This window comes from Ischnura elegans, chromosome 2 (assembly GCF_921293095.1).
Source record: "Ischnura elegans chromosome 2, ioIscEleg1.1, whole genome shotgun sequence".
NCBI classification, from domain to species: domain Eukaryota; kingdom Metazoa; phylum Arthropoda; class Insecta; order Odonata; family Coenagrionidae; genus Ischnura; species Ischnura elegans.
This window is the reverse complement of record NC_060247.1, coordinates 96615839-96638549: the sequence shown is the minus strand read 5'-3', so window position 1 is coordinate 96638549 and position 22711 is coordinate 96615839. Positions and strand designations below refer to the sequence as shown.

The window sequence follows — 22711 nt, the reverse complement described above, 5'->3', positions numbered from 1 at the left end:
AGCTGCGAGAGTACATGATTTTTAGCGACCATCTTGTGCGGGAGAGAACCAAGAAATATTTTCCCTCGAGTCTCGCAAGGAGTGAACTCTTATAATCCGGGGAAACCCTTCTTTCTTTCTTACCAAAGGAAGGGTATAATATCATAATCAAGTGATCACTCACCCATTCCTAACCCTGCCCCTCCTTCCAATATATGTGCTTACGGGCTCACATTATATTATCATGAAAACAGAAAACTTGGAGAACTCTATCTTCATTTTTATGGTTAGATCTGTAGAGTTCAAAAAGCTATTGGTACTGTTATAATTTTTTTAGATGTCAACTTGTTTGGTCTGTGCCCCATCACTTATCTTCAAAATAATCAAATTTAAATAAAATCTTGGACAATACCAATGGTTTTTATGTCTTTATACAAATGCTATAACAATATATTTTTTTCTGGTGCAATTAAATATTAGGGGTTCAATCAGTTTTAAAAGTGAGACTACCATCAGATAAATATTATTGACCTCACCTGTGATGGTGGTTTAAACTAAGATTTATTTTCTATTGTCGGTATGCTCATGTCTCACATTATCAGGTATGTTGGTTGTATCAGGTTATTTTTATGATTTTGGACATTCTTGTGCAGAGAGGCATCAAGATTTTTTCATCCATTTTACATCAAGGGCCTTTGCCCGAGGATGTGGATTCTATAGAGGACTTGCTGGAGTCCTCTGCATAGGACAGAATTTAATTTTTAGTGTCTATAAGATTTTTTGAGATTTAGGAACTATAAACCAAGAGCATATTTAGCATGTTTTTAGCAGTGAATTTTAATGGCAAAGTAAAGTACATGACATATTTCTAGCCAACAGACAACTTAGGTTGATGGCTGGGAGAGGCAGCACTAGGACAATTGACTATATTTTATGAGGGGCCTATAAAATTCTAAGGTTAGCCTTGATGTAGGATGGATTAAACTGAGCAATCATTCAATTGAGAATATTTTTCATGAAAATATAAGAATGCTATCCTTTCTTATGCTGAAAATTTTTAATTGAAGAGCTCAAGCGTTTTGATAGAGAGTCAAGACTTGATGTAATTCCTGTTGGAATAAATTAAAATGATAAAATAAATCTCAAATTTTAATGCATGTGTAATGCTTGAAATTTGGACAAAAATTGCGTGTTCAATACTTTAACCATATTTTTGACCTGGAATGAATACAGATACAGTTTGGTGGAGGGCCTTCTGGAGAGCATAGCAATATGTACAAATTCTTAGGTACTTAATGAAAAGTTTTAAGTATAGGGAGCAACAATTATCATTGAGTGAAATTGATTTTTAAAATTTTTCTTATTATAGGGCCTCTAATTTTGAGCTAATACTTAAGTGCCCTTTGAAAATAATGGTTATTTTTAAAGTGATGAATTATTAGCCCTAGCAAAAAAAAGCCTTTCATAGTTAGAGAAGAAAGTTCCCCATTTTTTAGTGAATATTTTTATATTCCTTTTTTTCTTTTGTGGGATATGAAAAAAACTCTGGTTATGTCAGTATTAAAAAAGTATGTTTAAGGCAGATTTTTGGTGTAATTTTCTAGCAATGACAAAAACCATTTGTCCAATCCATTATATTCCTTGCAAATTGAGTTAATGATTCATAATAATCATTTCATTGTTCTTGTAATATTTCTGGACCTTGGGTGGATATGTATATGTTACTTAGGTGAGAGCTTGGATAAGAAAGAGGAAATTCAGGATACCTGTAAATCGTGCATGTGAAATTAAGTCATTACCTTTGCCATAAATTAATGATGATGTCTATGAATGATAGGTAGCAATAATATTATGAATAACTAGTGATTAGGCACCTATTTATTTGCAAAACCAAATGAAGAGTATGACACCTGGCGGCAAAAACAACTTCGAAAAGGTGATCGCACAAATAAAGCTGTTTGAGCTCATGTGGTTAATGTCAATTTTTGATGGTGTCCAGGAAGATTGCGATTATTTTTGTCATTGTTTTATGTAATGACTTCCAAGAAAATGACTTCTTATGAATTTATTTTAACTAAAATAATTTTTTTAAGTACTAAAGTTATATTCAAATAGTATTTGGTACATTGCACTTTTGCAGATCATCTAGAGATATCAACATTATGTTTTCAAATATAATTTGATGCTTTCCCAGCGAAATACGTGGGTAAACTGTTCTCAGGATTCCCGTTGGATTTCAAAGACATCACTTAATAAGCTCACTCCTAAAGTTTATTACAAAAGCACCAGTGATCAACTACAGGTAAATCATATAGCCTTTTGTACTTGATCACATCCTCTCCATTCATAGCGCTGCCACCATCGGCTATTGCATTCACAAATTCAGCTTTATATGTCATGAACATTTTGCTGTAGGCCAGTGTTCTACCTTATGACCAATTTTTCTAATTGATAGCTCATTTCTAACTAGATTTCAAGCTCTCTTATATTCAGTCATCCATCATAGCATATGTAAGGATGCGTACAAATGATGGATAAGATGCACGTAGGTGACATTTGATTCTGTCATCCATTAGATCCATTGAGGTGGAGTTTACTTTGTAGATATTCATTCTCAGGGATTAAGTAAAAGCAGGTTACTTTCCAAACTTGACCACATTTCACCTTGACCAGATTCAACCCTTTTTATTTTTCGTACCATTTTCATGAGGCAATATTTTGAGCAAATTTTCATACTGAGCAAATTTTCATGCTGAGCAAACATTTTTCATGTCCTTATGTTTTTAAAGCTTGAGAGGTGTTATCAATTGAAAAAGATGAGTCAACGCAATGTGTCAGTTAGCAATGGGTATAGTAGAGAATTATATCTTAATTGGGAATTAAATAATAAATAGTTTTCCAATTAATTTTTTAAAAAATTTGGTAAATTTTTCTGTTATCACAATCATTGCTTTAAAAAATTAGTTGTCTGAATTTATTAACATATAACACCTGATTATTATTTTGAAATGAAGTAATTTCAAGAAATTGTGTTCCTTGCTGGTTGAGAATGAAGGATGGTTATACTTACAGCCAATAATATTTGCTGGAAAATAAAGTATTTTGATGAATACCTCGAAGGACTATGCTCATTAATAGAGAAAGTGATAGCCGTAAGCTGACTAAAAAGTAATGAGAACAAGATATTTTTGTTCCTTTATCTTTCTAAATTTATTGTGTGCTCATTCTTAAAAATATCCTCTAATCAGCGCCTCCTTAACCCTCCCCCACCTTGGTAAAATTGGAAAGAATGTAATCATTACGGGAACTCTTCAGAGATGTTCATTTCACCAGCTTAACTAACAAGGTTTAAAAGTAATTGATGAGAATTTAAAATTCACTTGTCTAAACATATCAGACCTCAAACACATCAATTATAGGAGTTGCCTACCAGCAAGGTGCCATGGATAATAATGACCCTTCCCCCAAAAGTTGCGACCTTAATCCACCCCTACCTCTAATTTGTTCAGCAACCCTGGTTCAGCAACTTCTTTTTGCAGTCATCACTTTCAGGTATAGCTTATATTGGCCCATTTATGGCAGACATACTGTATTATTAGCCTTAATATTAAGTTCTCTAGGAGGGAGGTACAGGGGAAAGAGAAGCTCCATGTGCCTAGTCCTGTGGAGTAGATTCAAAAAGAAATTTATTGGCACCATATGTTTTTAGGGTGGGGCAGGTATTTCCTTGGCTAAGTCAATGGTGCCAGATGTTCCTCTTTCTTTCATTGGCAGCACTGGTTTTCATTGTTTTCTCAAGCCTGCTGAAAGCTATTTCAAGTTGTCTCAACTATTTCACATAAAAAAATTTTCTACATTACATTGCTGATTTCATCTTAATAGCCTTTGAACTTACTTCAACTTAACTGCCTCTGCATTAACATCTTGGCTACCAAGGGAATCACTCAAAGTTCTCTATTATAACCACATAATTCCAAAGTCAGGAAATTCACCCCTCCTTTTTCCATTATCAGTTATGTTATTCAGTCCTACATTCCAATTAACAGGTTTCTTGTCTCTCAAATAAAGTGCAGTAGGTAAAAATATTGCTGACTGCTGTTTGAATGTGATAATGAGGGGAAGCTTTCATTAATATTGAAAAATACTTATGCTATTCATTCATGGCCATTTTTTGGCTACTTTTGACTTAATTTCCCATGGCATACTTTATTTATGTCCTTAAAACTGGTATTGTGCCTATTCTTTGGATTACTCATTGAGTTCAGCGTTACTTGGTGGAATGCATTTTTTCTCGATTATGACACTAAGCTGCTGAAACTAGTAGGCAGCATTAAATTATTTGTGGAACAGTACTTTGTTTTTGCTTTGTTCTACTCAGTACATATTTTACTCATTTTACTCTTCAAATTCACCTACTGTAATTAACACATTTTTTCAAAAAGATACTTTGAGCATACTCCATCAATTAATTGAACATTAAGAAGTTAATCCATGTGTGCATCACACATTTAGAAATTTTACTGCTTGAGATTATAATAACAATAAAATTGCACTGTGTTAATTGTAAATAATCAGAGGGGCTGGATAGAGCAGATGCAGCAGCGGTAATAGTGGAAGAGAAGCAGGCACGTTGGCAGAAATTTGCATGGGTGGTATGCCGGCTGCCTATACTGCTCTTTTGTAATCTATTTGCATGAACCAGCAGATCACACAATTGATTAAATTAGATTTGTATTTTTTTTAATAATGCTGAAAGTTAAATACTGGCTGAAATTATGAGGTGTAGCTATCGTGTTTACCCGTAGAAGCCACCAAGGCCGTAGCCAGTGGGAGGATCAAGGGGGATTGATTCCCCCCCGAAATGAAAAAAATTAAATAGATACTTTATGCTCGCTTGGTGCTCACACGATGATATTACATAGTGGTGCATGGACATCTAGTAGTCCAATGCGACTTAAGTCAATAATTATCTAAGCAAATTTGTGGGTGCAGAGTGTGTAGTTGTAGTGCAGTGTGTGAAATAATAGTGCTGTGAATTAGTAGAGAGGTGAGTGACTTATGAGCCTCTTGAGGGACTGCAGAATTGACATCGACACCGAGGAGTTAATTCATTTGGTCACTGCAAAAAAAGCTAGAAGGCCAAATTCAATTTTATAATAATATTTTTATATTTTCCTTTAAGGGTTTATAATAAATATGTATATTTAACCGTACAAACTATTTTATTAATCTTATAAAAATAATTTTATGTTTGTCTACTATTCCATTAACCCCCCCCCAAAATATTTTCTGGCTACGGCCTTGGAAGCCGCACACCTTTTTCTCTGGAAATGCTGGTGAAAAAATGGGGTTGCGTGGCTTACAAGAATTCTCCAAACTTTAATGTAAGTTGTGTTCCATTTTCCCTCAAATTATAATGGTTTATTTCTCCAGAGTTGAGCGTTGAAACTAGGAAACCTTTGCAGGAATTACATTTCTAACCTTATTTAACCTTATTAATCATGGAAACGTAGATTTAGCAATGAATCACGAGTTCCTATATCAGACCGCACCCAAAAAGTGTTTGGAAGTTTTTTTTCCTCACGAGCCGGCCCAAAAATGGGGGTGCGGGGGATACACGAGGGTGTGGCTTACACTATAAATACGGTATATCGAAAAAAGGAGTGTCAGAGCAAAGGTGCTCCTGGGTAGATTGAGGATAGTCACCACAAAGGAAAATTTTTTGGCAAGGCGGAAGACCCCAAAGGCACCCCCCTAGCTGTGTGCCTGATGTGAAGTGTTGATAAAGGAGAATGGGAGAGGTCTGGAATGGAAGAAAGAATTTGCTGAGGAACTGATAGATGAATGCTTCAAAGATCATACTTATATCCGCCTTATACATAAATGAATTTTTGGTTGAAAAACATGTGCCCTATGCTATAATTGGAAGGTTTTTGTTATTTGATGGCTAATCATGTTATGTTTTACATTTACAACAGAGCCAAGCCACGTATGAGTGCGTTGGGTAGCCGAAGGACATACACTGAAGAAGAACTGCAGGCTGCCTTGCGAGACATTCAGAGTGGCAAATTAGGCACACGGAGAGCTGCTGTCATCTATGGCATTCCCCGGTCCACCCTGCGCAACAAGGTCTGTGCTCCCTCAGATTTGAGGGTAAGGAGTGAATGTCATTAATTTTCTCTGCTCTTAGCCACTGTAGGAATCATCATGGTAGAGAGTTAGGGCTTGCATGGCATCTGAAGTGGCTTTAGTTGCTGAGGAATGTTTGGTCTGACCTTTACTGCATGAATGAATTATTTAATGAATAGATTTTGAGTCTATGAATTGACCTTCATTACACATAATTTCATCTTAGCTGCATGTTTGGCATGTTTGTTTCTTTCATATTGGGGTCATCGTAATGTAGAGACAGTTGGCTCTAAATTTTGCTTACTGTAACTTGAAAGAAACTAAAACATCTCTGAACTACTGCAATATTAGGCCATGTGCATCAAAAACAGGAAATATCAGAAGTCCTCCATTTATGATGAAGGTATCAAAATTTATGAAAGGTTTGAAGTGGAAATTTTACAAAATGTCTCCCTCCTTGGCTTTTTATTTTCTTTTAATGTATGGTACGTGTCATTTTGAGGAAATAGCCAGCCATCTAAGAGGACCTTACGTAAATTACAGGAATTTCTGTTAGTTGTAAGTCTAAAAGTGTATGTGAGTTCACATGAGAGCATCTTTAGGATATTTTTTTATGAGAGGTTTTCTTCAATATTCCTGAAAATTTCCTTTGCATTATTATTCCAATGTCAAGATGGATTGCTTATCCAGAAAATATGATAAAATCATCCGTTTATGACAAACTAAATTTATTGAAAATGTGAACAAACTATTTGAAGGTAATTATTTTAAGTTTTATGTTCCCATCTTTTTAAATATTACCTATTTTCTCGCTTTACTAGGGGTGCCCATCCCCCCTTGCTGAATGCACATTTCCCTCCAAAATAAACAACTTCCCCCATCAACAGGCGCATACGTACTATGTTTAAAAAAGACAAATTTTCCCTAATTTTGTATGTGGCAAAAACTTGGCTGTACATCTCCCCTACTTGCAGCCTTGCATTTAACCATTATTAAGTGAGTTTCCATTATAAATGTGATTGGACCTTATATTTAAACTTTTCTTGGGTTTCCGCACGGGTAAGACATTCGAAGAGCACCAACGTTTCTGGTTCCGACTCGTCACCCATTCTCAAGGCAACCCGAAGGCGGAAACCTGAGAAAAGTTTAAATATTCTGTTCGCCGGGAAAGTGTAAAATCATTCATGATTGGACCTTGTTTACCCATCCCCTCTTTACTTTCAGTAGGCCATCAAAATGTATGCATTCATTTTCATCCCACCAAATTTCATTGTCCATTTATACAATAGCAAGCCACCCAGCGTTGCTCGGGAAAGATAGTAATCAGAGTAGTGAGAAACTTAGGATTCATAGTAGCATGGCAGGATTTTTTGGCATGATGAGCAGCAAATAATGGAAAAAATTATTTCCTTTTGCCGCACACAGGATCAGCTTATATCCCGCTCCACATCGTTATGTGTGTAGACAAAAAACGTTGTTTGAACGCATACCCCAGCAAAAATGTTTGCACAGAGAGAATGAATTGGTTTTAATCAAAAATTAAGTGATTCATGGTGAGACATTTCATCGTAAATCATTTGTTACTCACCAGGAACCTTTTCCACCAATTTGCTGTCAACGCATGTACACCAAAATTGAAGAAATCCGCCTTTACCTTGAACACAGCACTCACAAACGTACTAACATGGCAGATTGAATGGGAATGTTATGGGGAAGTGGGAGAGTAAGCAGAGAGCGGGGAATGGGTGCAAGGTGGTGCTGAGTGCACTTGCAGGATTTGGGAATGAGAAAATGATGCAAAGGATAAGTTGAATGCAACCGAAAGTAGCACTATGGGGTTTGGGAGCATGAAATGCACCGAGGTACCAACTTTAGTCGCAATCCGTGCAGCCATATAAAAATGCAAAGCAGACAGACAAATAGACATCCCCTTTTATATTTATAGATGAAGATTTCACATCATGAAACTTAAGTGTTGAGGTTTTAGTGTAAAGAAAAATCATGATGCACTTTGTTTGGTCCTGAATTATATTAATATGTCTTACTGACAATCGATTGCTCAAGCTGTTGAGAAAACATAAATAATATTCTTTCAGTTTTTAAACGCAGATCAGAAATATTATAGATGGGTTAGTGTGGTATTTTGGTGCTTGGTTCTACTGGTTCCTCGGCTTAGAAATGGGGTTGAGAGCTAGGATAAAAAGGAATCAAATATTTTTCACTTAAGTCAATTTGAAAACTATTGTCTTGATTAAAATCAAGGTGTCAGTAGAGAGCTAGGTAAATTGTGTTATATACACAATTGTGATGAAGGAATGTATAAGAGTCATAAGCAAAATGAACTGTGGCTAGTAGTAAATTTAAATTTATCTCCCTCACCAAAATTATCGAGAGTCATGGAAGGTAAATAATGCATCATATTAGATTAATTCTCAATTTATTAAACTAGTTAGTGTACATATAAGTCAGCATCCCACCCCTCTACTTAGGAAATTAAGCAGGCCAAGAAACTCCAGGAATAATGTGATTTATTAGGGGAATTATATCCTTAGATTTGCTTTTTGTGATATTTTCCCAACTTGTTCTTTTGAATTGAATAAGAAGCCTGAACACTCCAACCACATCAGAGATCCAAGGGTGAGTTAGAGAAGGTGAATGCCTTATTTTGCAATTATTCATTGGGCAAATAGCAGTTGGCATGAAAAGCTTCCATAGCCATTTTCCATGGAAGAATTAAGATCATTGATATTTTGCCACTAATTTATCAAAATGGAGGTTTCATTTCATAAAATGCATCAAATTGATACTTAGATAGTTGGTATGAATCTGTATATTTTAAAATATCATTCACTGTGATTCCAGCCAAAGGTTGGTTGTGATAGATGAGGGTAGAGATATCCCCAGACTGAGCCACAAGCAAGTGAAATCTACACATTCAGGGTAGGGCGCAGTGGGGTAACTATGAAGGGATGAGGGGATAGATCCCCCCTCCCAAAGCCTCAGAGAAATAAAAAAAGATATTTAAAACTATTGTCAAGTTTGGGCATATAATATCTGCATCAGTTTTAAGTTGAATTTTAAGTGTCAAAATGATGTAAATGTATTTTCTTAAGTTTTCCCGGACCCCCATTGCCATGGGTCTAGGGGTCGCCCCCCAGGCCTCTCAATCTTCCCCTAAAGCATATTCCTAGTTATGCCATTATGCCATTGGTAGGGCGAATGTTCCTTTCCCTGTGCGATTTCGCACTTTGAGGATTCATTTACGGGTGTAAAAGGCTTCACCCAGGATTTGAACAGCAGCCAAGTTTCCCACTCTATGCTATTAGCTTCAAGCCACGTTCCCTTTTTTGGAAACACTAGATCAGGATTGGTGAATGAGTGAGTAAGGTTGAAATCATTTTCTGAAATTTTATTTCCATGCAATGAGAGGGCATAAGGGGTTCATTCACATTAGCCTTAAGTGTGGCTAATGTGGGGATGCTACGATAGTGAACTTGGCAATGTATGGTACCACGAGGTGGCAAGTCGAAACACTACGCAGAGGAATTTTCAAACCCTCCGGATTTCTGATTTTCTGGGTTTCTTGATTCCGGATTTGAGGTCCTCAACTGAATCTCCTTTTTGCTTATATATATGATGTAATGACTTAGTTCAGTTTATTTTTGGCATGGTTGAAGTATTTCCTTGAATTTGGATAAATATACTTAATAAATGATCTGATATCAGGACTTAAAATGAAACATAAGTCATAGCGTGAAATATTTCACCCAGTAGTTTTCTATTTTTTTCAGTTTTAATTTTTACTAACTTAGTACATATTAGAGATGACTTTGAGATGTCATAATTTGTGAGGCATACACAAATATCCAAGTTAATGCATGTCATCACTGAAATCTGAGAAGTAGTCCCAAATGTTTTGGGTGGTGAGGGTGAAGGGTACATGACTTCCTGAAGACCAATCAATTGTGGGTTTTTGTTGTCCATCCTTAAAATAAAATTTATGAAGTACATACTTAGCAGCTTTTTGAAGGTCTAAAAAAATTGTCACCCTCTGCATCTATTTTAATGGGCACAAGTAAAAATCAAATTGGAAGATTGAAAAGATAAATTGTTGAATCCAGCAATGTTATACCTGAATTTTAATAACTCACCATTTCATTCCCCAATATTTATTTTTATATACCCTATTTATGCCTGTAGTACTATTTTCTAGACAAAACAGGACAATAATAAACTCTGCAAGCCACATATACACTAAAGATGATTTGGAGAAAGTTTGGAAGGAGGGAAATATGGGGTTATTGAACTTGTTAAATAATGTGAAGGAAATATGAAGTATCTTGTATGAGGTTGAACTAAAGATTTGCGAATTTACTGCCACCATTTCTTGTGTATTTTTAGGCATCTGTAGCCAATATAAATGTTAATAATAATTACTATTTTTGCTTAAGCAACTACTGCATGTAGTAGGTAGCCAATAACAACACATATGCATGGCAAAATTTAAATAAATCTGATTTTCCCCATTTCCATCAATGCTTATTCTCAAAAAAATATCTATCTTAGTAATCATACATAGCCACAAACATTCTAGAGCTATGTTTTCAATATGCATGCTCTGAGTTGGTGCACAATACAGAATTTTACCAGCAATATTTCCCAGTATTTTATATTTAAAAAAATAGCCCATGGCTGATATCAATGAGATTTGGGCATTTAATATGCTATTTTCAGCTTGTCTTTTACTTCAATTTCATAAATTCTCATTCTTCCTTGGATATATAACTAAACAAGTTGATCCAAGACATTAAAACTTAACTATCCCAACCAAATTTTGGTAAATTTTTAAAATTGTTGATTAAAAGGAGTTGCATTGTAGTTAATTACACTTTTGCATTTCATGAAATGGTATTTTGAGGGTTAATTAGGTAATTTTTATGCCCCTTAGGTGTACAAGTTGGCTATGGAGCGTGAGAGAAACCACACAGGTGGATTAGGGGGTCCTGGCCCCCGAGGTGGTCGAGGAATGACTGGGCCACGAGGAGGGTACTTCTCCACAGCCGCAGCTGCCCTGACACACAATCCTGCAATGGGGATGGAGATGAGGGGATCACGCGGACTGGAGGATGAAGAGGAGGAGGAGAGTGAGGTGGTGATGGTTGCATCTGGACGAATCAAAGGTGAGGGAACGGAGGCACAGGAGGACGCCAACGAGGATGAACCAATGAGGAGGATAGTCGATGGAGAGGAGGCTGAAGGTAGGAAAGTTTCACTCTCAATGGATGATCTGGTGCGTTACTCTGGGCTGGACAGCCTTGCCACGACGGATTCGCTCCGACAGCTCCTCCAAGGTGGTCCTGGCAACAGGAGTAGTGGGATGGGAGGAGGCAGCAACCCGTTTGACGTGTTTCCTTCCCCCGACTTGCTGGACAAGGCAGCCCTCGCTCCGTACATTGCCAACATGTTTGCCGGCAGTGGTATGTTTGGGGGGGACGGGCCAAGCAGGCAGGAGGGCACCTCTAGCCCCGGCATGGATTCCATCAGGAAGAGGGCCGGCCTAAGGCACCCAGCTCACCTGCCTGAGCTGATGAGGCGAATGGCAGTGGAGAGAGAGGCCGGGGGTAGGGTAAACGGATACCATCGGGAGGGCCTAGAAGGGGGTAGTGGTGACACCTGTGGGCTGGAGCAAGATGAGGGAGAGATGCAACCAACGATGATGGGGAAGAGTTCCGATGGTGGTAGCGGGGTGCCATCCGAGGCAGCCGAAGGAAGTGTTGTTCAGAGGGAGGAGGAGGGAAGCCGTGAGGCATCTGTGACTAGCCCAGCTCCAAATGTGATACTGAAAATTCCGTCCTACAAGCCAACCAAGAATGGGGTGGCCGGGGAAGAGTCTAGTCAATCCATAGCCTCTGGTGGAGGAGGTCCAACTTGTGCTGAAGTTGGTAGTGAATCCAGCTCTCCTATCCCATCACCAGCTGTCAATGTGGGGGGCTTGAGGGCTCTGGGACCCAGAGAACTAATGGCTCGTGCAATGGTTAACCAAAGGTTTGGCATGGTTGACCCAGTGGTATCAAGTGCAGAAAAGAGGGTGGGAAATGTATTCCAAGATAATAAAAGGGGGAGGTATGGTAGTGATGTTGGTTCAAGCCAGAACATGGCTTGCGACACTTCCAAAGCATCTACTGCCAAAAGTGCCTCCTCGACAACAACTGCCTCTACTACAACGACGACATGCACAACTGGCACAAACGTGACTGGTGGGAAAGGAACGCGCCCTAAGAGAGGGAAGTACAGGAACTATGATCGAGATAGCTTGGTGGAGGCAGTGAGAGCTGTGCAAAGAGGAGAGATGAGTGTCCACAGGGCTGGTTCCTACTACGGTGTGCCTCACTCAACACTTGAATACAAGGTCAAAGAAAGGCATCTCATGAGACCTCGCAAGAGAGAGCCCAAGGGCCAACAGCACAGCCTTTTGGGGAAGCAGCACCAGATGTCTCACACGAATTATTCGTCAACAGCTGACATGGGTGACAGGAAGGTGGGTATGGGTGTTGGACCCGACAAAATCACCAAGCCTTCCCTGAGCTCGGCCTTACCGCACGTCAAATCCAAGGTCCCCCAGACGTTTGGCAGTCCCCACTGTGGACCCCCGCTGTCCCTCCTCCCCCCCAACGGTGGTCTCAAGATGAGGTCCCCGTTCGAGGGGAACCAATCGACGTTGTCTGCCTCCCCTTCCCCATCGTCTCCATCCCCATCCTCCGTATCGTACCCCTCCTCAGCTCCTCACCCTAGTGCCACAGCTTTCTCCTTCTGGCCCCCATCGGCTGCCGCGGCGGCTGCTGCATTCCAGTCACACCTGCCCATAGAAATATCTCGAGAGCAGATTTTTGCTTCGGCCATGATGCAGATGCTCCAGGCGGACACGACAGGGGGCGCAGCTGTCGCTGCTGCGGTGGCCGGGCGACCTGCTGTCCCAGGCTCTACGGGAGGGATGGGTGGAGGCATGGGCAACAGTGCAAACCCCATCGCAGGAAGCTTCTTAGATGGCCTCATTAGATCACGATTGGAGATGGGAATTCCTGGTGGAGAGAGTGCTGGGGGTGGTATTGGTGGGGGGTTGATGAGTGGAGGAAGGCTGGCACCAGAAGGGATGTCAAATGTGACGCTGTTGGACCAGCTATGCCGTAATAGTCGCCTTGGCACATTGTCCCGCTCCCCACCACGGTCCCCCCCACCCCCTCCAGCACCCCCGCAGCCAACTGCTGAGGCTGTGGTGGACTTATCTAGAGTGCCCGCGGATGATGAGGGCAAAACGCAGAAGGACAGTGGTGTGGTTGTTGAGCCTACTGAAGTGGAAGTGGAAGAGAATAAAAATTTGACTGATGACAGACATAATATGGAGGAAATATCAGATTCGAAATGTAGTTTGCAAAGTGCCTGTGATAAAAAGGAAGGATCAGCAGCTGAGGATGGTGATGATGATTGTGTTTCTTGTCCAGTGACTGACAATGCTGATCATAGTGTTGTGGATTTGGAATTGAGAGATACGGAGGTGAAGGTAGACATGAAAATTGCCCGTAAGTTATCTGAGGGAAGCTCAGAAATTCCTGCAGGAGAGACATTGCAAAGTGAGGACATAAAGTCTGAGAAGAGTCTGGAAGTGTCTGAAGAAGGAGTTAAAGAATCTGCCAATCCTCCTCCTGAGGTTCGGGAGGAAATTAAAACTGAGGAAAATACCAAATCAAATGTCGACTGATACTTCTATTGTTCATTAGCTGACTTTAGGAATACAACAAAAAAATGCGATGACAACAAACATGAAGGTGTCCATTTTTCACCTTGCTGTACTGATTTGTAAGTGTTGTATGTAGTTTTTTGGTGGTATTTTTCACACAAAAATTTCCTTGAACCAATTTCCCCATGAGAGAAATGCTTTTTGCATATTTTAATGTCGTGTTTTTTCTCTCTTTGAGGTTGACAATCCCGATGTTGCCAAAGGTATGTAAATCATAAGTTTGACCGAACTGTTCGAAGAGACTTTTTAATATTGTGATGATAGGAGAGAAAAACAACTGTATATACTTGGGGAAACTTTTTACAAAAAAGCCAACTTGAATTTTCTGTGGTGAGGTTTCCCAAGAGATATTTATCAAAGCAGTTTTAACTTGATGGCATTTTCTGTTGTAACTTTTCTTAATTTAATTTTCTAAAATATTGGGTGGACATTTTGACACCATACTCTTAATGAAGGCTGCTTGCATGTAAGCGTGAGTGCCTGTATGTTGGTGTTTGTTTGTTATGGTATGCAAGCATGTGTACACGTGAGAAGTTGTTTGGCATGCATAGTTTAAGAAAAGGATCAAATATAAAATGAGATATATAAATATATATATATACATTAATATAAGATTTAAAGCCCAGTTATTGGAAAGACTGTCTTTCACAACAAGATAGACTGCTTTGATTTGGAAAAAATATTCTTGGGATGCCAAGAACTGTCTGTGATGAAGCCAAATTTTGTGAATGTATATTTTCTCTATCAATATAGGCTATATAGTTAGGATTTTGTTCACGACATAATGAAGTGCAATTAGTTTGGTGTGGCCTCAAGTGGCCGACATGACATTCAAGCTCTGAAGGAAGAGGATAAACTGAAGGGGGAACAAACAGCATTTTCAAGAACCAAATTACACACAACATCCCAAGCCAACCTACCAACCAACCAACCATCTTATCCATTAACCCATTCAACTTACTTACTGACTGACCCATGAACCAATCAACCGCCACCACTACCACCAATACCACACCTCTACCTACAACAACAAGAAACAGAAAACGTCAGCATCATTACTTCTGATGAAGAAGTGACTAACTACAAAATGGAAGAAAGGAAAAGCAAAAAATTAATTGCCACTTCATAAAATTGGATTGGCCCACTCCAAATTAACGTAATCAATGTATTTATTTTCCATTTTGCTGCCTCAACATGGGCATCTTGTGTTGCTATTGGTGTTGAATGAGGATTTGTACCTTGGAAAAACTGCTTAACAATGTCCCCTTTGGTCCTCAGTGTTGAATGCCTTGCATTTTTGCCAATCCTAGGTCACCTCTAGCAACACTTAGGTGCCCATGTAATACCCTTTCCTGCAGGCTCTTACCCAAACCTCTCTCCTACAAAAGGATATCCAAAAGGCAACCCATTTATATGCCTTTCCTCTTTTAGCCCCAAATGTGGCCTTTTATATTAACTAGCTATATTCATATCAAATTAAAATCTGGTTATATTGTACTTCTTGTCTGGCAGTGAGGTATGAACTGAGATGGCTGTTTATATACATTGATCTATAATGATAGACAGCATTTGTCCTGCAAGTGTATGAATTCATATGCTAAATGTTCTTCTGATCCATCTACTGATCTTTTCAAAATTTGCACATTTTTATCGAACTGAGGCTCTGGGCACTGCTCTTTTTGGGATATTCTCTATTACCCTCCCATCTTTCCTATAACTGGCCCCTTCCCATTGTTCTTTCTAATATAAGATGACCTACAGGAACATTCCACAATGTGCCAGATATTTAAAATTTAAGGAATCCAGATCTCAGCCAAGATCACTTGTGTGTTAAATAGGTCTTACGATAGGTGTGTGCATGCTTGTGTATGTTCTTAAACGTGAGTGTTTGGGTGTATGTGAGAGAGAGTGAATATGTGATAAATTCAAGAATGGAAGTGTGGAAAGGAATAGAAAAAGACATAATTTCTCTTTTATTGCTATTCGCTGTGTGACTGAGAGCAATTTTGGTGTGAGCCTTGCATGTGTGTTTAATGTGAATGAGTTGGGGGCGAAAGAAAGGAGAAACAGACTCGTTAGTGCAATGCTGAGATAAAGTGATGTTAAACTTTTTTTCAATCATATTTGAGATGTACAGATGTAATTTGTTTTTGATTTGTTGTTGTTTTATGTGCGTGATATTTTGGTAAGAAATTTTAAAAGAGCTAGCATATGTAGGTGGGAAAGGGAATTCCAGTTTACGTTAACCATAACATGGACACACAACACCTACAATTTATTATTGCAAAAAGATTCAAAAATCATTAAGAGCCGTGCTAACTCTTTTTTACTCTCTTTCTCCAGTTTCTGTTATTTTTTGGTATTATTCAGGCACGGCTATATATATAGGAATATATATAGAGTGCATTCAAATGTGTTAGGGAAAAAGAAAAAGGGCTGATGTGAAATCTATATAAATATATATATACATATAATATATATTTCTCTACTAGGAGAGAGAGGGCTGTGATATTTTAGTGAAGTGTCGTGTGAAAACCAGTTTTATCCTTTTCTTTTGCCAGACTTCTTACAAAGAGGATTTTACTCTGAGGGCAATTTCCTGCTGAAAAGGCTCTGTAAACTGTTATGCATCTCTGTACAAAATTTTCAAATGCTAGGGCTGTTATCAAAGTTTCAGTTTCAGTCTATTTACAGCACTCGGCTGCTTATTCACATATACTCCAATTTTTCACAATACAAAAGTAGACAGGCAAATGGTAGATTCAGTAGCAACAAGGTATATCTTAGTTGTCATCCATTCAATACAGTATAATCGGTAGTTTACTATAAACATTCATAGATCCGGCACACATCTGTATACGCAGACACATATGGATATTAACTTAATTACATGTAAACACAAATATTCAATAATAATAGGAATATTTTGTATGCTACTGATAATTACTATGCATTTTTTTCTGGGAAACATTTGTCAAATTTTGTACAGAGTTGTTACTTATTGTGTAGACATAAACAGCGAATGCAAGCTGCAGTGGTTCTTCACCCCCCAGTAAAAGTGTTTGTTATTTTATCATTTCTCATTATGAGGTAATGTACATTGTATTTTATTAATCAGCATGAGTTTATTTTGTGAACTGGTTGTAATGTTGTATTGTATAGTTTAGTTGATCATGACTTCATATGTACCAGTCACATTATTATAACAAATGCTGTTCATTTTCATTCAAAGGAGTGTATAGCTTGTTTGTTTCATTATGAGATGCATACGTTGCATTTGTTCAGTGAAGCCTTAGCATGAAACTCTTAAATTTATAACAATAGACCATATGTTATGTAATTAATTTAGTGGTCAAATAATTTTGCTGCCATTATTACCAAGAGAAATGTTAAATAGTTCGTAATTATCTTTTTATTTTCACTTCAAAATGGTGTTATGTAGGAAAAAATTGTATATTAGAAATGTTTTGCCTTAATTTTCCTACATAATACCGCTGTTAAATATTTTCATGTTCAGTTTGTATCTGTGGTTCAATCTCTATTTTTAAGAGTTGATTTTGTAATTATAGTTACATTTTTTATAACTGATGGGGGTGAATGAGTGTAGCTCATATAGTATGTTAAAGCAGACCTTTAAATCTTTATCAATTGCTGTCCCCCATTTCCCACTTAAACTTTTCACCCCCTTTCTTTCAACACAGTCGTGAATCATTGTACTTGTTGTCATGGGACTAATAATATGTGCATTTTGTTTTATTTTGTTACATACTTAGTACAGTTCCTCATCCACAAATTTTTTATCATGTTTCGTGTATTTTCCATGGTGAGGGATGAGCTTGAAGTTGGCTCATATTAATGTTAAACTTGTGCTGAGTACAGCTCAAAACAAATGCCACTCTCAGTTGATGCCTGTAGTTTCTGGTCATGAAATATGTCACTTTAAGCTTCCGTCTCCCCATTTCCTGTCTCACTTTCTTTAATTCTATGCATTTTTTTATGTGACAGTTGTAGGAAGACCATCTCCAAAAGATGGCAAATGTAAATATTTTTTTCTCACTGATTGTTGTATACTCCATTGTTACAAAAACACAGTACAGTCTGAATACAGTGTTACAATTGATATTTCACCATTCCATGGTTCACACTTGCATTGGACGGACATATCTATCCATTTCAGCTGACTTATGATATCTATTTATATCTTATACTGATTGCTCTAATGAATTGAATTTACATCTCTTGTCCCACATACATGTCATGAATAACACTCGAGTCTTGTGGAATGATACATGATGGTGTTGGGACCAAAAATATGAAAAAAGAAGCCAACAGATTGTGCAGTATCTCACAGTACTTCTTTTATTGTTACATTACTAAGGAATTTTACCACTATTAATACAGTTTTCACAGTGTAATGCAGTTTAGGACAGTTTTCTCTACTCTAGATTCTGTTTCAGAGATTTATGGGAAAGGTTGGTTTGCATATGGGACATAGGGTAAATGGTGCTACAGACAACTTCTGTTGACAGAATGTCAAGTTCTGGCCTAGCCCAAATATTCCTACGAATGCACATAGCAATGCATACCCTACATTAAATACTATACAGTCCTATTCTTAACATGCTGCCACCTTTCTCAATTGTTCTGGTGTTAACTTTTTAGTGTGCGATGGTCTACCGGCATCTCCCATGTTTCTCACTGCTCCTACCACAATATCTGGGCTCTTAGCGAATTATTATCTCAAGGTTAACGCATTTTAGATTCTGTTACAGTCGTAGGCTGCATTATGTACATGGAATACAATAGTATCAACAGTAATTTACAGTGTATCTAAGAATAATTGTAACCAGTCACTGTTGTGGCTATACATATGGATTAGGTTTAAACAATAGGGCAATTCTGCATTGACCGTCAAGATGAAATACAAAGTAGTTTTAAAACTTGGAACCCAGAGCAGTAGAATTTTTGTGTATTTGATGTCCTTTGCAAGTGTGACACAATTCATTCCAGACATATTTTTTTGCAATTGTGAAAGAAAAATCTCACATGTGTTTTGAGTACAAGATGATGCTGAGAAGGTATATGGTAGGAATCACACATTGAAATAACTGTCATGATGGAGCTTTTTGGATGCTATTCTAATGATGGCCCACTCTGCATTTTTAACCCTTACCACTATTTGAAAAAAAACCATTATCCCTTAGGTTTCTGGAAATATTTTCAGCTTTTTTCTATTATAGTGTTATGAGTACACTTCTGTTGCTTTTTTTGCAAATTGTGGTTACATCCCATGTATTTTTGCAATGTTTCAACTCTCTGTGACCGAAGACTGACCTGTTTTATCGATTCTGTGCTTGTGCCTCTTTTTGGTAGAATTAAAAAAAAAGGAGAAAGGGAAAAATGTTTGGGAATTGAAAAGTCTGTTTAAGGGTTCCTTATACCGACCAGCGTGCACCTACAATGTAGAGATGGCTTAAAAAATATTCAATTATTTGGTGCTCTGGTTGGTCTAGTTAATGAAGTTGGTTTTGATATCTGTTCCACTGTGCCCCAATTCCTGGTGATGCACTATTAATGACCTTTGATATTTTGACATGAGATTAAAGGCTGTGGATTTCTTGTGGTTACACCATTGTTACAACTAGTTTGAACTAGTAACCGCTGTCCATTTCCAGTCAATCACACTATTGAGAGAGAAAGAGACAGAGGCCACAGAACTGTTAGAATATTCTAGTGTCTTTATTTTGATTAAAAAGAGTTGGAACAATTAGTAATGTTGAATTTATGTGTGAAAAATTTGGTATTCTCTATGTTGGATGAAATTTTGTTCATAAAGGTTTTTTTGCTGATCAATGTTAGCAACGTATAGTTGATCAATATTGAAAACTTAATAGAAAACAAAAAATTGTTTATGATTGGCCAGAGAGTTGATAGAGATAACAATTTTTGAGCGTTTAATATTTAATGGTGATACTTGTGATGGTCTTCTAAATAATTAAGAACTGATTCACAGCCCAGAAAAAAATTTAAAGTCAAAACTTATGCCAAAGTGTGTCTTGCCTTTTATTGCTTATGAAATGTTATAGAAGTGCGGACTTCAAATTCATTGTCTTGCTATATTGTGGAAGGTAAAACAAAATCAAATATAGGCACTGTCTATACCAGTGACATCTTATGAATATTTTTCCTTTTTTCATAAGTGTACAATTCTTTTTATATATGATACATTGGACTTAAAATGAAAAATCTCTATACATAAATTATATACATACTCATATCTATTCATATATTATATGCTGTATGCTGAAGGCACACTTAATTTTTTTAATTACTCTTGAGTCATTATATTGAAAAAGGAAATTGTAAATTTGTATGCCTTCCTTCCTCAAAACTATTGAGTGAGGAAGACGACATCAAGTTGAAAATTGTCAATATTTAATGAAGAAAGTCATATATGTGGTGCACCACAGTAATGCAAAAAATGTATTTTAGGTACCTTTATTCTTTATATACCTGTATGTGACATATCAAAATTTGTATCTTTTAAAGATTTGTGATGTCTCTAATCTAGTCTTTTTTCCCATTTCTTGTTCTTCCTTAACTGCTCTGACTCACCAGTTTTCACCCTCATTAGAAATGCATATCATTCGGTGCCTCTGTATTCTAGGAATTTAAAGGAGGCTAGAATGATGGGGTGAGATAAAGGTGTAACAAACTACAGACAGAACTTTTGTAATTATTGTGTGGCACACGTGAGGATTTGGTCGCTCGCTTTCTGTGGCTTCAAGAATTTATCATTCTAACTGTACCAAGTTGATGTTTTTAATATTGGTTGTGATGACAGAGGTTTGACTTAAAAGTGCAATGTTGTGCTTGTGTGGACTGAGTTATGTTTTACTATATTATTATATACAAGCATGAGAGAGATTAGAGTTATGTGGTGTTTTTGATTGACAGTTTTTGTTGCTTTCTTCGTGTTGTTAATGGAAACATGTATGAGATTTGAACAAAAGATGAACTTCTGTATGAATTTTGGCCTTTGAAATCATGATCTCATGACATGCTTTCACTCTGTTGCCAGTCAGTCCACTTCCGGCCATAGGCTCTGCCACGGAACTCGCAAAGACTGAAATCTGCCAGTATTCTCGAGATTCGATTATTTTTTAATTGAATCGATAGCTTTTGTCACTTCTATCAATATGAAGAAGTTTATGAATTCGTCCGAGTTTCCAAGACAGATGATTGCGACTGTTGGAAAAGATTGGCAGGCACTTTTGGGAGAGACAGTAAGAGAGGGCCGTTAGCAGGGCTGTGGTTGCAGTGGTAACATCTGCATTCGGCTGTTGTTATGGCTGCCTTTTCTCTCTCTCTTTGTTGAAGAACACTTGGGCATTGAAATGATGTGTTCTAAGTGACTCTTTTCATTCATCGGTGATGTGACCACCCTTATAATGGATGGAAAGTAATATAGACAATGGCTCAGCTCGTTTTTAAAACTTTCAATCATTTTATGTACAAAAATTCATTCCATTCCTGCTTCCAGAGATGTTATTTATGCTTCTTTAAGTTTTTGCATTGACGTTATGAAATGTTTTCTAAAGGCATAAAACTTCCATGGAGACCACATACATATTCTCTATCACTGTCTGTTTTGGAAGGCGTCATCAACTTGCTATGTGGGACCAAGGGATCATGATTTTGGATAACACTTTTACGTCTTCAAAAGTGTAAATTGAAATTTCTGCTGGAAATGGAACCTTCAGTAAATGTTATTGTATTGTAATACATTTCTCACTGCAGTTAGAAAAAATTGCCAGCTTATTAACTGTAATTCTATTTTGATGATGTTTTGACTCCTGGCCCGGGACCAATGTTATTTCCTGCACACCCGGCTGCCAAACTAATGTTGAAGGCATCCTTGAGAGTAAGCTAAAAAAAAAATTCTTCAACTTTTCAGAGAATGAAGGCATAACTGGCACAGATGTAAAGAACCGAAAATATAAAAAAGTGATAATAATGTATTTGCAGACTGAGGTCAGTGGGTGTTTTCTTTCCCTTACATTTTTGATCTTGCATCCCATTACGCCTTTGCAGAACATTGAAGAGATTGTTCCGAAAGAATTAGGTGAGTGTGTCAGCCACTCATCACACACACATAGGTGTTGAAAGAAAATGGTTGACATGATTGTGGGAAGTGTTATTTTCAGAGAATAAAAAATTGTATATTTATATTGTGACTTTGGAGTAAATCAGTATTTATTACTGTGAAGTGTGTTTTTTATTCTTAATTGAAGTAGTCTATGAATGTTTTTTAGGTGAACACTGATTACGGCATGTTGGTTCTTGGATCAAAAGTGTGAAGCTTTTGAACATAAGCTCATGCTGCATAATGTGTGTCTCTGACTGCTAAATATATCATTTAAATTGGACATTTCTACTTGCTGTACCTTTCCTTAATGGGAGCTGGAACCCTATGAGGAAGTTGAAATACATTGTGGAACAAAATAAACAATACGCACATGGAATAATGTTTTAATGAAGAAAGGATAATTGATGCTATTTTTAATGCAGTCTATATACTCTTATTACGTTTCAGTAAGATTGGTTACATAAAATTTGGTGTTAATTTCAAAGCCATTGAGAATAGCAAAGAAGACGATTATTATAGATATTTAAGCCTAGGATAAAATTTGTTACAAGATCATTAGAATTTAATTTGGAAGAATTTAGTCCTGACTCATTGTTGCAGAACTGATGGAATTAAATCAAGGAGAATTTGAATGTTAAATTCAAATAGGCATTATTTAT

At 37.4% G+C, this 22711-nt stretch overlaps 1 protein-coding gene across 3 annotated transcripts in view; it reads left to right on the top strand.

The window, feature by feature from the left end:
• LOC124154200 (mushroom body large-type Kenyon cell-specific protein 1) overlaps nucleotides 1-22428 on the top strand; it is a 29200-nt gene extending 6772 nt beyond the window's left edge. For 2 of the 3 annotated variants that reach the window (XM_046527773.1, XM_046527775.1), the window contains exons 4-5: nucleotides 5958-6132; nucleotides 11057-22428. In XM_046527773.1, coding sequence (XP_046383729.1) covers nucleotides 5958-6132; nucleotides 11057-13864 — 2983 coding nt within the window. In that variant the 3' untranslated portion in view covers nucleotides 13865-22428. The remainder of the gene's footprint in view (nucleotides 1-5957; nucleotides 6133-11056) is intronic. The other variant, XM_046527774.1, reaches the window with a different exon arrangement.
• The last annotated feature ends 283 nt before the right edge of the window (nucleotides 22429-22711 follow it).